The sequence below is a fragment of the Perca flavescens genome, chromosome 6, assembly GCF_004354835.1.
Source record: "Perca flavescens isolate YP-PL-M2 chromosome 6, PFLA_1.0, whole genome shotgun sequence".
Lineage (NCBI taxonomy): Eukaryota > Metazoa > Chordata > Actinopteri > Perciformes > Percidae > Perca > Perca flavescens.
The window spans coordinates 16,770,833-16,788,715 of NC_041336.1; the positions used below are offsets into that span (position 1 = coordinate 16,770,833).

A 17,883-nucleotide genomic window follows, 5' to 3' on the forward strand; every position below is an offset into this window, starting at 1 on the left:
TCACTAACTAAGATCGTAATGCTAAAATATACATAATTGAATTACACATATGACATTGTAAAGGACAACCTTATAGGCATCATAACAGTAAGCTTTGTGTAGAGCAGTTGCATTACATACAAATAGATAGATAGATAGATAGATAGATAGATAGATAGATAGATAGATAGATAGATAGATAATACAATATAATATCATATCATATAACGGTAATATGATATAATGCAAGTGCAGTGGAGATGCAGTTATCAAGATCGACAACTAGATGGCGTCAGACAGGCGTCATCAGTGTAGTGAGGATAGGCGTGGTCACTGCACACTTCACTTCCCCCTCCTTACTGAAATTTTTGCTATTCCAGTTGACGGGAAACAGCTAGCTAGCTAACTGACAGACCGTAGAATCAGGAGACTGACCTCGATTCTAAAAAAAGGATTGCTTTTTGTATTGACCGGATATCGGTAAGTTAAACGGAACGATTAGTTCGCTTTGTTGTGTAGTTGTAGCTAATAGCTGTACTAAACGCTGGACTGTTTTGTTTTCCATATGCGTAACGTTAGTGACGTTATCGACCGCAGACCCTTCGCTGTCTTCTATGAGCTAACATTAGCTATCGTTATCTTTCTTTGCAGGCCGTTAGTCGGTTTTACATTCAATATACTGTGTGCTCGACATTATTCTTGGGAACACCGATGTGTTTTACTGTTTTATGGTTTTAACTAATATTCGACCACGCATTGCTCGTTAAAGGGAACAGGTTTATAGTCAAACCGACTCGACTGCCCTGTTTTGGTTTGTTATAAGGGGGCAGGAGCAGTCTGGTTCTCTGAAGCCTAATTGAGGGTTTGGCTTGAGTGATTGACATAGACATGTGTCAGTTGTAGCCTGTGATTTACTACCATACTCTTGACTGTCTTTACACACTAAACAATCCCATACAAGAATAAAATAACTGTTGAGTTCATGATACTTACAAATGAGCAAATGAATAATTGTTAATATCAGTGCATATTTTTATGGTGGTGCCATCAATGTAAAGCTGTATTTAAGGTTCAACTCAGAATATAGTGTTTGATACTGTCATAACACTGTTATTGTTTATGGATCCATTGAGCAGTGGTGCATGTTCTCTACAATATAGAAATAAACATACTTTGGTATCCAGCTTTCTTTCATATATCCAATATATCAGTATATAGCCAAGAAAACATCATGCTCCCTTTTTCTTAGCTAACTGTAGTAATGTGTATACTTTGACATGGTCTTGCTTTATTTTATTTTGCCTCAAATCAGGATTCAAGATGTTTTACACTTGTGGACCCAATGAAGCCATGGTGGTGTCTGGTAAGAGATTTGCTTGATTTGTTTTTTCTACATCTCATGGATTCATGATTATTTCTCATTATAACACAGACTTTATTTTATTTATTTTTTTTATAGAAAAGTTGGTTAATGAAACACTTGAGCCTTTCATGATTATGAAATATTGTTAAAAAATTTTCGGGAGGTCCCTGTAATAATCCTGTGGTAGGAAACTGGTTTAGTTCACAGTGGACCAGTAAACTTGTGTCACGTGATTTAGTCATCACATGTCTTGTGATAAGATCATATTGAGCAACACTAGGAATGAAGAGTAATATAGGAATTGTCCAGCTTGCTATAATATGTAGCTGTAATGAATAAACAGCATTACTCATATTGTTGTAATACGGGGTTGCAAGTTCAACTATGTCCTAGACCCACTTACTTTATGAGGAAAAAGCTGTATGTTTTCTTTCCCTCCAGGCTTTGGCCGTTCTCCTCCTCTAATGATTGCCGGAGGAAGAGTGTTTGTTCTCCCATGTATTCAGAAGATCCAGAGGTCAGTCTCTATTTCATTCTTCTGTTTTAGGTATGAAATAACTGCCTGATTTAATGTTTAGTCAACAAACAAGGGAAATAAATGCTCATAGTTACTCATATCATACCTATTCTGAATGCTGTATCCATTACTGGGCTGATCTTTGTTATTACATCTCATCCATGCCACCCTTTTATTGTATGTCCTTTCTTCTCAGAATCACACTCAACACGCTGACTCTAAATGTGAAGAGTGACAAAGTCTACACCCGTCATGGGGTCCCTATCTCTGTCACTGGCATTGCACAGGTATGCTTTGAGAATTGGATGACTGAAATACCATTAGGCTTCTATTAAATGGAGTCAAAAAAGCTGTGCATATTTCTAGAAAAAAAGTTATTAAAATCAGGGCTGGGTACCGAATTTAATACTTTTTAGGCACTGAACGAATGGCCTTTAAAGTATTGAGTATTAAAAAATGCCTCGTCATTCAATACCTAAGGAGTAAATCTCATCAGTGTCAGTGAGCCAATAAGTATGCAGCATGCTTCTACCAACATCTAATAATGTCTGTGATTGGCTGTCTAACATTGCACATCGCAGAGGCAGACAGGAAAAACATATTTTGCATTGACCCCAAAAGGTTGGGAAGGGGGGTCAGCTATTTAAAATCAACATCTTTCTACAGAAGACTGTTGCACATACAGGCCTGATGCTCTCTGTATGATAAATGAAGGATTTACAGTATGAGTGGATGGGAACAAAGTAGCTAGTGTCTGATTACTTTAAAAACACAAAATTAAGTAAAACGCAAGCAAATTAAACTAGTGCAAGTATAGTAAATAATAGTACTTAAAAAAGGTTGAGGCTGGATGGAGAGGGTCAATGGGACGCCCCATGTCCAACCTCACATTTTCTTTCCCTGTCTTTTTTCAGGTGAAGATCCAGGGCCAGAACAAAGAGATGTTGGCCACCGCCTGTCAAATGTTTATGGGCAAATCTGAGGCTGAGATTGCCAACATTGCACTAGAAACACTGGAGGGACACCAGAGAGCCATCATTGCCCATTTGACCGTGGAGGTTGGTGTGGTGTACTGACCTTTGCTGACTTGCTTGAAATTTTCCGGCAATAAAAGATTGTTCAGCCTAATGTTTTCATTAACCACTAAGTGAATGCCCATATACAACTAGTATGAATATCTCTCTATTTGTGTACAGGAGATCTACCAGGACCGTAAGAAGTTCTCCGAGCAGGTCTTTAAGGTGGCCTCCTCTGACCTGGTCAACATGGGAATTGGTGTCGTCAGCTACACGCTCAAAGATGTTCATGATGATCAGGTACTTTAAGTTAGATTGAGTTAATTTTTTTGCCAGAACTAATGAAAAAAATCTGATGATCAAAACACCAGACAATACTAAAGCAGCAGCGATCTGAAGTGTTGCTGTGAGCCTGAAACCTTTTATTTATTTATTTTTATATGAAAGCTTTTAGTCTCGTATGATTTCCTCTGTTACAGTAATGCACTTGATTGATATTGACGCAATGTCTCTGATTCAAAAGTCCTGAACAACTGCTCTTTACATTAGTGATGGATTAGGTCTAAGTGCTTTAGTGGTAATGACACCATCTCTTGTTTTTGTTTGCCTAATGCACTACCTTCCTTTTACTGCTCCAGCTGTGTTGTCTCATAGTTGACTGTTTCTCCCTCTCTTGCTCTCGCTCTCTCGCTCTCTCTCTCTCTCTCTCTCTTTCTCTCGCAGGACTACCTTCACTCTCTGGGTAAAGCTAGAACTGCGCAGGTGCAGAAGGATGCCAGGATCGGAGAAGCTCAGTACAAACGAGATTCTGTCATGAGGGTAAAATAAGCTTCTTTCTTCATCCCTGTCATTCTGCCTATGTGCTCATATGACTAATCTGAAAATGATAACAATCCATCATTTGAAAAGAAATGCCAAAATTTGGTGTTTTGCTATATTGTCTACACAGGAGGCCCACGCGATGCAGGAGAAGGTTTCAGCTCAGTACAAGAACGAGATTGAAATGGCAAAAGCCCAGAGAGACTACGAGCTGAAAAAGGCCGACTATGATGTTGAGGTCAACACCAAGAAGGCTCAGTCAGAAATGGCCTATCAGCTTCAGGTACAGTTCATGGTCTGATCTTCTGGGGCCACGCTGTGAGGCCTTTAAATTTGCTGTTTTTGTTACGCTGGCGAAATTTCGGCCGGCCTGGTCAGTCTGTTCAGCCTGCGCACACCTCTTTCACCAATTTTTTTTTTTTTGGGCTCGCTGGTCGAGTTTCTATCAATTGGACCGATCCAGATTGTAGACGATACCTGATTACTTTTCAGTGATTGAAGGCTGAGTAGTGTTGGAATTTCCTTTTTTCCTCTGCTTCCCTCTACAGGTGGCCAAGACCAAGCAGCGCATTGAGGAGGAGAAGATGCAGATTCAGGTGGTGGAGCGGACTCAGCAGATTTTACTGCAGGAGCAGGAGATTATTCGCAAGGAGAATGAGCTGGAGGCCAAAGTTAGGAAGCCTGCAGAAGCAGAGAAATACAGAATGGAGAGGCTGGCTGAGGCACAGCGGTGAGTGCTAGAGCCAAAATACTGTTGTCTTGTATAGTACTGATGAGAGTTGATCATCTATAAAACACAAGGAGAGAGGACAAAATTAAACAAAAATGTACTTAAGACAGTTAAACAATTTGCAATCTCATTTCACTCCTGGCAGCCTACAGCTTATCATGGAGGCCGAGGCTGAGGCTGAGTCCATCAAAGTGAGTCCTGCCGCATGTTTCCTTTTTATTCTGAAAAACTCCCATCTCATTTCCACTTTACCCTCCCTGTCTGTTCACAATATCACATTTACCAATAATTATTACTGCCAGGACTTGTAGTCTTTCTATTGTAATCCTAACTCTGTCTGTGTGTGTCTGTATTTGTGTCTGTGTGGGTGTGTGTGTGTAGATGAAGGGCGATGCAGAGGCTTTTGCCGTGGAGGCTAAGGGCCGTGCAGAGGCAGAGCAGATGGCCAAGAAAGCAGAGGCCTTCGAGCAGTACAAAGATGGAGCCATGGTCGACATGCTGCTGGAGAAACTGCCACTGGTCAGTTTGACTCTCATGGATGAATGAGTAGATGAAGATAAATGTTAGATCTGCAAAATGAAAATACTGTGGTATTAACAAATCTTGCAAGTGGTCTTTTTACTCTAACAAAAGTTGCCACCTGTGTTTTATTTTTATTTTGTATTACTCCATAGACTTGTTGGTGTCACAGCATGGCCTCATTCCAGAAGTCCCTTAGTATTATTTTTCTTTTTATTCTAAATTAGTTATAGGTGATTAATCCACATTAAGATCGTTTGACAGCATTTTATCTATCTTTATGAGCATTTCCACTTGCTGTTATTATCAGCACGGCCGCATGATGGTCTTGGAGGGTCCTTCATTTTATTTTACTGTAACTGTAGCTTTACATAATCAATTCACATTAAGTTAATTTAGTCCTGTTGATTATTATTTGGGAATTATTTTTTGCCCACTCACCTGATTTTATTATTATTATTATTATTATTATTATTATTATTATTATTATTATTTATCTGTCATTAAGCAACCTCAAGGCCTTTTTAGAGAAAATCAAACAAAAATATATTTTGTTACATATTTCTCTTCTATTTGCAGCAAAGTTGTGTGGCTCTTATTCAGGGTTTCTGCAGGTTTCACCATGTAAAATTTGAGACTGTTTAAGACCTTTATGACAACATCAACTAAGCCCTAAATTCATTTTTTGTCAAGCCAAGTATCGCTAAACTTGCACTTCCCCGTAGCTGAAGAATAAGAAGGGTTTTGTGTCTGTGGTACAATCCGAAAGAGACTCGCACAAATAACACCCAGTTAAATTATTGATTCCTCTGTTCTTTCTTGTCCTACAGATGGCGGAGGAGATCAGCAGGCCACTGTTGCAGGCTCAGAAGATCACCATGGTGTCCAGTGGCAACTCAGAGGTGGGAGTAGCCAAACTTACTGGTGAGGTGCTAGATATTATGACCAGGCTGCCTGCCGCTGTGGAGAACCTCACCGGAGTCAGAATCTCTCAGGTAAGCTGGCATACAGTATGTGTGTAAAAGACAGATGTGAGACAGAACGACTGGGGCTGGTATTTAATAACTCATGTGTCTCTCGTTGACTTTGCAGGTTGGAGCAAAGCCCTCCCGTGTGAATTAAGAAGAGAGGGAGAGTAGAAGTAATCAAGAGAGGTGTCATCAATATTCAGACTAGGAGCTCCACATCTCCTCCTCGTACCTATAACCACTGTAACGACTGCAGCAACATAGTCTTGTCTGTGTGCATGCATGTTTCACTTGTGTGTCTCTTTTTCCGGGTTCCTCTTCCTTCTAATGGGATTTTTTTATTGTGCTGCAAGACATACATTACATTACATTAATGAAGCTACTTATTTTTTTAACCAGAGGAGACAAAAGCCTCCAAGTAGAAATTTCTGTCTTTTGTTGTTTTATACTTGATCTGAAGTATGCAAGTTTTTTATTTTATTTTTAACTTTACTGCAACCAACCTCATTTTCTCTGCATAGGGACTTGGTCAATCAGATGTTTTTTTGTTTTGTTTTTTTACAATATGGAAACTGTTTATGGCTGTAGTTTTTTGTGCCTTTCAATTCCTTAAATAGTGTGGAGTTCCTTATTACAGCACCACCTTATAGTTTTGTGGTGGGTGTATCATTGCTGTTGTTGTAATTCTATAGAATTTACCCAACACAACCAAGCTTCATGTTTATTTGCTCTTTGTCCAATTGTCAATTATTACACATGAAGTGACTGAGTTAATGGGCCCAAAATCATATCTAGTATATATAGTGGAAGGTTTTCTTTTGTGTTTCAGAATGAAGGAGAAGGAAGTGGTTGATGTGAACGAGCTAAAATGGTTTCCCAAAACATTGACTTTTGACTTTGCTGCCTAGATTTTAAACTGACTTAACAGGAGATAGTATAATGTTTTTTATTTGGTGTTCTGATTTTCTATGAGCATGTGAATCTGAGTATCATAGATTTTGACTTGATTTAGACTTTTCTCTAACAGTCAAAAGTTTTCCAGCTTCCAAGCCATATGCATTTTGTTACCGCCAAGTGCCTGTTCAAAACGCAACAGTCAAGTAGACTTCTTTACTTAGGCTGCATTCACACCAAATCAGGCGTTTCAGCTATTAGCGCAGGGTTAGGCGGCGATGTGGGAGTGTCACTTCAATGGCCCTGCCGTTGCCTAAATTCACTACACACGCACTGATTGGCCTTTTTTTGCTAAAACGGCTTTGGTGTAAATGCAGCCTTAAGCCTATTACACTTCTTGTCAGGGAATATTTCCTCATATCCAACTAATCCTAAACTATTGGCCATCACTAGAGACGGCCATAGATGCAAGCCAAAGTCAGTCTTTACTTGTTCTTGTGACTTATTTACTTTTCCTTAAACATTTTTTGTTGCATGTCTGTACTTGACATATGTAGTTGTTACATAGATTTAAAGTTGTATACTAGTCAAATATTCAAGATTTATCTGTAGTGACACTGACTGTGATGTTCTAAGATAATTTAGACAATAAAATATGGTTTGATCACTGAAACCTGTTGCTTATTTCCCCATCAAATTACTTTAATTGAAGTGGCTGAAGTTTCATTTAAGACCACGTGGAGAAGACTAGAGATGAAATGATCAGCAGAAATTTAATAAGCAACTACATTAATAACCTAATCATTCAAGACAATCAATTTTCAAGAAACCTGTTCGAAATCAAGTTTGGAAGTTCAAATGTGAAGATTTGCTGCTTTTCTTTGTTTTATATCATTGTGAATTGATCATCTTTGGGGTTTGGACTGTTGGTCGGACAAAACCAGCAAATTGAGGTTGTCACCTTTAATTAAGGGCATTTTTCTACTTTTTTATTGACCAAACAATTAATCCCTAATGAAAAATGATTGTCAGTCACAGCCCTAGAGTACATAGCGATTTATTTGAAAAGTTTAACTTTATTAAAACATCTACAAAAATAGACAAGGAATTACAATGGCATCAAGGTAGCAAGCGTTCTACAGAGATACAGAAGACCCCAAATGTAACAGAGTTTTCCATATATTAGTAAAGAAAATTATAATTCTGTCCTTAAAATATGTACATACTATTATGCTTAACCTCAAAGAAACAAAAGGACAAAATCAAACACCAAGGAGCATCTAAGTACATACAGTATACTGTATATAAAAATATGGGTTTAGTTGAACTACAGTGTATCAAAAATGACTCAAATGGCACAACCATTCAGTATACATGTATTACTTGATAATCTTGATCATCTCAGGACTGATTTACAGTGCTATACAATCAGTAAGGTAGATAGCTTTGATTCTACCGCAGTCAGCAAAATGTACCAACGTGGGATAATGCAGAGGTTAATGTTGACAATCGCACTGAAAGCAGACTCTCAGAATTCCGTTTGAGAAATGCCTTAACTGTTTTTAAGAGTACAGTAATGCATTTAGATGAGCAAAAATTAATGATTCGATGAGTAATCACGTCTCAACACACCGAACAAAAGGTTGTCATACATTTAAAAAGGAGATGAATTGATGGTGCCATTCCATTTTTTAAATTATATTTTACATCTCATGGTTTGGCAATGCCTTTTGATGGGAGGATTTAACAAGACAGACAGTCCTGGACTTTGATCTCCCTTGGCAACAATATGAAATCACTGCAAGTGAAATGCATTAGAATCCACATCAACAGGAATCACGTCAGGCCCCTCACAGAGAAGAGTTTCATCATGGCCAGGGATATGCATGTAGGATTTAAAGTGCAGCTGGTTGTGGAATTTTACATCTATCCTTTGTGTCTGGGTCGCAGCCAGATACAAAAAAATTGCCAAAACACCTGAGCAGTCACATCTGAAGATGTCCCGTCCTGCCCACTGCCCTGGCTGGCAGTATTGTCTCTGCTTGGAAAAGCCATTCCATTTTTTGGGTCACGTCTCCTCGGCAGCAGCAGACTCTCCTCTTCTGTGCAGTTTCCTCAGGTTTGAGAAGTCTATTTGGCACCAGGGATACCGTCTCTGTGGCTCAAAGATGGGGTTCAAAAACTGCTTGGACTTTTCCGACTACAAGGGGGGTCGGTAAACAAACGTCATCTCAGAAAGGGGGCTGCTGTTGTCTTGTCCACATCATTTCACATTAGTCCACAATAACTTTGAGTTACAGCTGTGGATGGGGGCCACTATGTAAGGTTTTGGGTTTGAGATAGAGGATTGTTAAAGGGTCAACAAACATGGTGAGAGGACATATCACTCATGTTCTAGAAAGCCATCAGTCATTTCTGAAAGTTAAAATTCTTTCATAGACTTTTAATGGATTATCATTTTTTTTGCATCTCAGATGGGCAAAAGGGGCTGAAGTGTGGAGTAATCTTACTGATTTAGACTGATTAAAATGTGCACAGAAAGTTATATATACTTTAAATACTAAGACAATTCCTGCGTGTGCACTTTAATGTCTGAACGATAGGTGTGCTGTTCAGAGAAGTTTGTGTGCCGTGTGCACCTCCACCCGTTACCCCCGTGTAGCATTTGAGATCGATAAATTAAAGTCATGAAACTTAATAAGTGTTCATGTCTTAGCTTGCTATGGTCATTGTTTGGAGTATTTTATGTTATTAAATCTCTGCAGCTTCCTGCATCATTAACTCTACAGCACTTAATCACCAGTCACACAAACCCTGCTTGTATGTTAAAGAATCTGAGAAGAAAGAATGTTTCTATGCAGACTGCACCCACCACCAACCACCCGTGAAATATAGCTCAGACTGTTACCTGTCTAAGCTGGGGTTAGTTTTGCCTTTGGGGTTGGGAGTCTGATGTGGAAATAAACCGAACCAGCGGTGTCTCAGCCCCATTCACCCAAACAAGTACAAATATAAAAGCGAGCAACCCACTCTCCCTTCTCATCTGCCTCTGCTGTGCAGCACCTCCACCACACCTTGGCACTGTAGCGAGGATGCATAAAACGTGCAAGACGGTTCCCCTCTTTAGCGTTGCCTCCGTCTTGGTTGCGTTTTTCTCTCTTTACACCATGTTCATGGCGTCCTCGGTAAGAAAGGAGTGGATGTCGTCGAAGGGCGGGCGGAGCTTGCAGTCTCTGTACCAGCAGCTCAACATGAGCTCGTAGAGACCCTGAGGACACACAGCCGGCCTGCTCAGATACACCTGCAAGAGAGAGAGAGAGAGAGAGAGAATGGAGGTGGGGGCCATTTGATTAGTGAGACCTTTTTCACATGTGATAAAGCCAAAGTATTATTGTGTGTTATTTTTTTTTTATCAACAACTGAGGACAGATCCTGAAAGACTCGGTGTTGTACCTGTCTGCCCTGGTCTCTGAAGAACTCCCCAGCGTTGTCGATGACTTGTTCATCTGTGAGGTTGGAGTACGGCTGCTCCTGACAAACGCTTAGCATCTCCCACAGAGTGACCCCAAACGCCCACACATCGCTGGCCGTGGTGAACTTACCCTGGGAGCACACAACCACACAGACCGACACGGTAATTTTCTTATTTTTTTTTAAGAATATTTTTTGCCCATTTTTAGGCCTTTATTGACAGGACAGCTGAAGAAATGAAAGGGGTGAGGGAAGGGGAATGACATGCAGCAAAGGGCCGCAGGTCAGAGTCGAACCCAGGCCCGCTGCGTCGAGGAGTAAACCTCTACATATGGGCGCCCGCTCTACCAACTGAGCTATCCGATTTTCAACATCATAACTTCCATCAGTATCAAAATTATTATCCGCATCATTATCATCGAATGGCAAAATTAGGAATGACACATTTACTAGATTTCTTTCACATATGAGTACATCATTATTGAATTTTACAGGAGCAGAAGGGTTAAACACATTTTGTCGGTGCATCAGATTCCCACTAAAGTGTATTTTTGATAATGGAAATGGCCTTTATATAGTTTATTTAGTTCTTAAACATAACTCCTGGATTTTTTAAATACAAAAGTACAAATATATATATTGTCAGTGTAAAACTACGTAGTTGATTCTGATCAACAATATCCAAAAATAACACACCATCAGATGCACAAACACTGACATTCCTGTAGTCTCACCATGAGTATACACTCCCAGGCCATCCAGCGTATTGGCAGCACAGCTCTGCCCTGGATCCTGTAGTAGTCTCCAGCATACAAGTTCCTGCTCATGCCAAAGTCAGCAATCTTGATGTGACGCTCACCGCCCTGATCCTCTCCACTCTCACCCCTCTCACCCCCAACCAGACAGTTACGTGTGGCCAGATCCCGGTGCACAAAGTTAAGGGAAGAGAGGAACTTCATGCCTGATGCAATCTGGCTGGCCATGGAGATGAGTGCCGGGTAACTGGGGGAAAAAGTTGACAGATGGAGGCAATAATAAATAAATCTAAATTATTACTATTTGTTATTTTATATCTGTTAACATGTGCAAGTGACCGTGCACATTTCTCGTTTACCTGATGGTTGGAGTGTTGTGTGAAGGCCCTGTTTTGTCCAGAAGCACTCTGTGGGACAGATACTGGTTCAAATCTCCACATTCCATGTACTCCGTGACCATACAGAGGGGATCACTGCTCACACACACTCCTAGCAGATGGATAATGTTCAGGTCCTTTAGGCGAGACAGGATCTTCACCTCTTTCAGGAAGTCGTTCCTACCAGGACAAGGAGGAAGATTGAAATATATCAGACAGATGAAGGGATATCGCACAGGAGGGAGAAGGAGTTAAACATGCTGATTTGAGGCCTAATGTAAAAAAACTAAATCACGATTTGTTTTGCTGGTCAATATGTTGCTCCAGCTCTCATTAACTTCCCATATAAACCTGTGGAAAGCCACTCACTGCACATAAGCTTACACAAGATAGGAGCTTTACCTGCCCAGCGCAAAAAGTAAACAAGCAGCTGGTGAAAAGAGTCAAACATCTAGAAAACCACACAGGCCCAGATATTTTTTTCTCAGGAGCTGAAGGAACAAATCAGGCTAAAATATGAGAAAATATTGGATTTGTATTTCAGGTGAGACAAACCTCTGCCCTGCTTCTGCTGCCGTTGATTACCAACACATTAACTACAAGGAGTTGATAAAGTATGTGAAAGCTGGGTGCTCTGAATTTGACGAGCACGAGCAGTGTGAACGCTGCAGTTCAATGAACACATACAAAAGGGGAGAAGAGGAGAAAAGCTGTAGAAGTGAAAAGAAAAACTGAACTAGTGGCAGCATCAGTCTGTCTGAGAGTCAGAGGCGGACAAAATAAAAAGGGGCACCAGCATGCAAAAAGTATGGCACAGCGTCATGTTTTCTTAAATTTCATAGACCACCCTAGAGTGCACTTAATAATGTTTTACTCCTCCCTGAGTCCTCCAGTGCTGTCAACCACAGTGAAGCAGGCTCAGCTGTGTATGATGTTACAGACCTGGCATTCTTGGAGGCATCCGGGCGCAGTATCTTCACGGCTACCAGAAGAGGGCGACCTTTTCTCACATTAAAGGGGAACTCCAAGTTGGGAAGGTCTTGAGGGTTCTCGATTTCACACAGGTGCACCTTTCACCAAAGAAATACAGACATTGTTAAAGCACAAACATACACACACACACACACACACACACACACACACACACACACACACACACACACACACACACACACACACACACACACACACACACACACACACACACACACACACACACACACACACACACACACACACACACACACACACACACACACACACACACACACACACACACACACACACACACACACACACACACACACACACACACACAATTTTCCAGTCATTCTTCACCTCTCCAAACTGTCCCTCTCCTAGCTTCTCCTTGAAGATGAGACACTGGCGCGGCAGCTCCGGCAGCGGGGTGGCGTCGGCCCCGGGGCTCGAGGAGGCCAAGGCGGGCACGGCGTAGGTGTTGTTACCGCTGACACCCTGCAGACTCACAATGTCTGCCTCAGCGTAATGAGGGACACTGGGAGGCAGTGGGGGAGACACGGGGGGAGACAGGGAGGGGTAAGGAGGAGAGCCAGGGTAGGGAGGAGGTTCCTCTTGAGTGAGGGGGAAACCCTTCTCCATGTCCAAACCACAGGCTGAAGGGAGGAGGATGAGACAGACAGGGTGGATGAAATGGAGAGATTAGAAGAACTGTGTGATTAAAAACAGCTTTGTTTTTCCTCTATGGCGGTGTGTGAGTGAAAGAATCACATGCTATCATAAATTCAGACAAGTTGATATGAAGGGATAGTTTGGATTTGGGAAAATCTCATTGGACAATAACAACTGTCTAGACAACTGATCTGGCTTGCAGTGCTTATACTATTTTTCCTGCTTAATTCCTGGATGACGATCATGTAGCAGGTATCCAAATCAGTAACTGATCTTCTTGTCATGGACAAAGACTTTTTTCAGAATACATTTTTTCCGGGACATTGTATTGGTCTATTCTATTTACATTTAAAACTAAATTAGAATCTACTGCTGTACTTTCAGTTAAAATTTAAAGAAAGGTGTAACAACTTTGCTCTGACAGCGTACATAAGTCGAATGACTTGTGGGGAGTGTGGCTGAATAATAAGTTGTTGAACTTTGTTAAAATGATAATGCAGATTATAGGAAACTTTCCAACCCAATGCACACACTGCCACAAACAGGAACACTGCATTTTAATGTGACTGTTAAGATTGATGCTGTATTTATAAAAATAATATTAAACAAAAAGTGTTGATACTATGCCGAGAAGTAATCTTTTAAGTGCTAAACCCTCAACATGTACAGTATTGCCTTTTAAGTGATTTAATGAATTAATTCATTATATGATGATTTATTTTAGAGTAGTGCCTTTATGATTCCACAGATTCACACAGCCAAGATTTGAGTGAAGCACACCATTGAACATATTAGGAACTACGCATCTACAGCCATGCTAACGGCGTTGTGAGGCTGCACTTAGCCACAGCTAATGTCAGTCTAGACCAATGTGGTAGACCAACAGCCAGGCATTAAGATTATCAGAGCCATGTTGGCTAAACAAAGGCATCGATGAGTTTGTCAGTCTTTGGGTAAGTTTGAAAATGTGTACAATTCCCCAAGTACCAAAATATCCCTTCAAACTAAGTTATTTTGAGTGGTGAGTGAATGAGAGTGACTAATTATGTGAGTAACAGGAGGGATGATGAGAGTCAAACACAAAAGAGACTAATCATATCAACACATGCAAAAGAGACTAATCATATCCCAGAAGCATTTCTTTGTGCGGTGACTGTGAGAGCACTTCTAAAGCCCCAGCCCTGGATAGATAGGTAGGTAGGTCCTGACTGTGTTGGCCCAGTCTGAGGTCTCTTACCCTGGGGCACATTGAGGCTCTTTTCCTGAGCGGTGCTGGGGACGACTAGGGACCTCAAGCCTTTTCTGTGATCTGACAGAAGCAGGTGATAGGCTGGGTTGTTTAACAGCAAGGCTGCGAGGGCACACACACAAACACGCACGGCACAAGGCGGGGTACACGCAGGAACCATGATATGGATCATATGGATTGTACAAAGTGGCACATACCACACACACACACACACACACACACACACACACACACACACACACACACACACACACACACACACACACACACACACACACACACACACACACACACACACACACACACACACACACACACACACACACACACACACACACACACACACACACACACACACACACACACACACACACACACACACACACACAACTGTTAGCATATTGGATATAATACAAGGGAAGGAGGAGGGGTTGCACTTACACATGGAGCACAGAACAGATTAGCAAAGCAGGCAAACAGGCAAAGTTAACACAATTCTAACAAACAAAAACCAGGGGATGAAATAATGATTCTGTTACTCATGTTATTTCAAACTCACACAGGCGCCTCGTAAAGACAGCATGCAGACCTCCTGTAGTGCAATGCAAGTGAAGGAATGCTTTTTCTCCTCCTTTTCTTTTTCTTCCCTTTTCTCAGAACAATAGCTCCTTTGTGCTGCCCTCTGCACTGTGCATCTTCTTGGAGGCACTCTTCCTTGCGGTGTGTTTGGAATACTTTTGTTTGGTGTGGTGAAATACAATGTAATACCATTGTTTTCTAGATATGTATGCCACATTTCTTCTCCTGCTGGTTGCCCTTTTCACATGAGTTTGCTTATTGATACAAATCAACAAACGGAGGTTGTGAAAGACACTCAAACGAAGCAGTCTGCCCTAACCACATACATGTTTGTAGACCTTTAAATTCTGTACATATGGAAAATTGCATTGTTTAACTTTTTCCACTGACTCCATGCCTATTGTGAGGTTTACTATAGATCAATCTCTGTCAACATGTATTTAGCATGTGGCATGTTTTATGTCAAGCTACTCATGTTGTATGTCGTGCTACTAAACTGAACCACTTCGCTCAAACAGAAACAGCAAACCCTGTCATATCTATAATTGCACTCCTTGACTATGTGCTTATGTGTGTTTGTAACTTACCTGTGCTGTCTCTGTGATCCCTTGGTCGTAGCAGAGCACCGGGCTCTTGGTACTCTCCTTCACCCTCTCTGTCGTGGTCGCGGTCGTCAGGGAAAGTGTGGATGCGCTGGTAGCGGCTTGAGTAGCTGTGAGTGTTGTTGATGACCACGTTGTCCGAGGGGACGGACAGGTGAACCCGTAGCTCGTTACTGGATAGACTACCCTGGGCCTGGGAGGACATAGGATTCAAAAATATTATTACCTACACCTCTCAGTATAACCTAAAACTGCCACTCAACAGCTCATTATAACTTTCACTAAAGGTAGGATTTATTGTAGGACAGTTTTATTAGACTGCATTAGTTTTACCTGCCTGTATCTAATAAACTGGCAACTGGTGTAAATGCATAAATTTGAAATCCTGAAGCAGATGGGGATCACACGGTGGTGGAAACAACCTCTAATCCTTGAACAATATGAAGTAATGTACAAGGATTCCCACAACACATCCAGATGGAGATCTAGTGGTGCTCTGCCAAAAGACCGGTAGTTGTTATCTCAGCCTGCTATCAATCATTTAAACTGGATTAAAAGAGACAGTTCAGCCTAATCACACACACAAAAAAAAAAAAAAAAAAAAAAACATTTTCTCACTTAGGGTTATTTATTCTGTAGAAAGCAATTACAATGAAAGCTGTTAACATAAAGATTGATTGATTATCCAGAGTAACAGAGACATTGTTTCTGGAAAAAGAGTAGAGCTTTGAGCAACACAGACAAAATGTAATTTACCTTCACCGTACTAGGGTGGTAATAGAAATCATAGAGATAGATGTTTGGTTTGTCTACTAAAACCAAGACTGCATGGCTAGTAGGGCCAACTATTTTCTAGATTAATTGATTAATTGTTAAAAAATGTCCATTCCAGTTTCTCAAAGTCCAAGGTGTCTTGTTTTGTCAGTAAAAAACCCCAAACATATTCAGTTTAATATGATATAAAACAAAAAAAGCAGGAAATCTCCATATTTGAGAGGCTAAAAACAGCATTTTCTGCCATTTTTGCATAAAAAATTACTTATTTATACTCATCAAAATAGTTTATAGTAGATTATTTTTCTGTCAATCAAGTAATCGATTAGTAAACTAATCATTGCAGCTCTAATGGCTATACCAATTACAATCATCCATTTTCCTTTATAGGGTTGCAGGGTGCTGGAGCTGATCCCAGCTGACATTGGGCAAGGGGGGGACTAATGACACATTAGTCAACAATTAACCTAATTAACCTTAACTGCATTGACTCACCTTGCCCAGTATCTTTTTCCAGTACTGCCTCCACAAGATGACCGCTATCACAGCCAGCAGCAGAAGGATGATGCCCACCAGGCAGCCAATCAGAATAGCTGTATTACTGCTGTCATCCTTGGCTACAGGAAGCCCCGCCCTGGGAGTGTTTGCACCAAATTCTGCATCTAGAGGAGAGAAAATACAGGCGGAAATGTTAGGCGTTTGTATGTGTATGCTTGAATTTACGAAACCTGTGGTTATTGGTGGGTCTGATGTGTTGTGTATAGATTACTATGCAACACTGTCTGTTTTTTACATGCTGGCATTAGTTAATGAGTGCACTGTTAAGTCTGTGAGCATTAGCTCTTTCAACGCAGTCACGCACTTAATGAACATCTGATGGGGTTTGTCTGTGTTTGTATGCATCCAGTATGCCTGCTCATACCACAGGGCTTCTCGTTTACCGCTGCTTTGAGAACAGAATGTGAACACTGTTTTGCTTTAACTCTTTAGTTAAATATTAATTAGAATCATCTAGTTATTTTTTTCTCACTCAAAGGTCAAATGTGGAACTTTACATATTTCTTACGAAACGGTTTTGGGACAAATAGCACTGTTAAAAAGACCATATTTGAGGCTTTTATGTGTATGTAAATATACACCTGCAAGCACACACTCATACACAAACACATTTACAAGCCAAAGATTTACACACCACATTTTCACAACAGAAAACAACCCCTTCCCCTCTCTCCCTTTGTCAGTTCAACACCATACTGGTGATAAATAAACCCAAACAAAGCAGTTTAACCACAGCCAGTAACAAGGACAAAGCAGCATACACGCCACAGACAACCATTTCCAGCTTTTTAAAAAGCCTGTTATTGTTTAGCTGTGTAGAACAGAGCCAGTTCCCCCCAAAAAACATGCAGTTTGTGAGACCACAGGAAGCCAAGTTGTTATTGTACATAAATATAATGTACTATAGCTCGGTTAGTGTTTTCCCTACAGCTATATATCTTCAAACCCAGGGGACAGAGCCCAGTGCCAAAGCCTGCCCCTGTAATCCCTCCTACATTATACTTCGTACTCTTCACTAAGCAGTGGGACAGTTTTAAGATGCTGGAGGAGGGCCAGAGCGGAT

At 40.9% G+C, this 17,883-nt stretch overlaps 2 protein-coding genes across 5 annotated transcripts in view; one reads left to right on the forward strand and one right to left on the reverse strand.

Moving 5' to 3' along the window:
* Window positions 1-308: 308 nt before the first annotated feature.
* Window positions 309-7,478, forward strand: flot1b (flotillin 1b). The gene is made up of 13 exons (XM_028581011.1): window positions 309-459; window positions 1,292-1,342; window positions 1,784-1,859; window positions 2,056-2,146; window positions 2,774-2,917; window positions 3,056-3,175; window positions 3,599-3,694; window positions 3,825-3,977; window positions 4,243-4,424; window positions 4,570-4,615; window positions 4,806-4,943; window positions 5,774-5,938; window positions 6,036-7,478. The coding sequence occupies exons 2-13, from the start codon at window positions 1,300-1,302 to the stop codon at window positions 6,063-6,065; spliced, it is 1,284 nt and encodes a 427-aa protein (XP_028436812.1). The 5' UTR covers window positions 309-459; window positions 1,292-1,299; the 3' UTR covers window positions 6,066-7,478.
* A 368-nt stretch (window positions 7,479-7,846) lies between these two features.
* ddr1 (discoidin domain receptor tyrosine kinase 1) overlaps window positions 7,847-17,883 on the reverse strand; it is a 39,927-nt gene continuing 29,890 nt past the window's right edge. For 3 of the 4 annotated variants that reach the window (XM_028580922.1, XM_028580921.1, XM_028580920.1), the window contains 9 exons: window positions 16,758-16,924; window positions 15,474-15,681; window positions 14,296-14,409; window positions 12,747-13,042; window positions 12,351-12,478; window positions 11,391-11,588; window positions 11,011-11,278; window positions 10,259-10,408; window positions 7,847-10,106 (listed from right to left, as the gene is read on the reverse strand). In XM_028580922.1, coding sequence (XP_028436723.1) covers window positions 9,966-10,106; window positions 10,259-10,408; window positions 11,011-11,278; window positions 11,391-11,588; window positions 12,351-12,478; window positions 12,747-13,042; window positions 14,296-14,409; window positions 15,474-15,681; window positions 16,758-16,924 — 1,670 coding nt within the window. In that variant the 3' untranslated portion in view covers window positions 7,847-9,965. The remainder of the gene's footprint in view (window positions 10,107-10,258; window positions 10,409-11,010; window positions 11,279-11,390; window positions 11,589-12,350; window positions 12,479-12,746; window positions 13,043-14,295; window positions 14,410-15,473; window positions 15,682-16,757; window positions 16,925-17,883) is intronic. The other variant, XM_028580923.1, reaches the window with a different exon arrangement.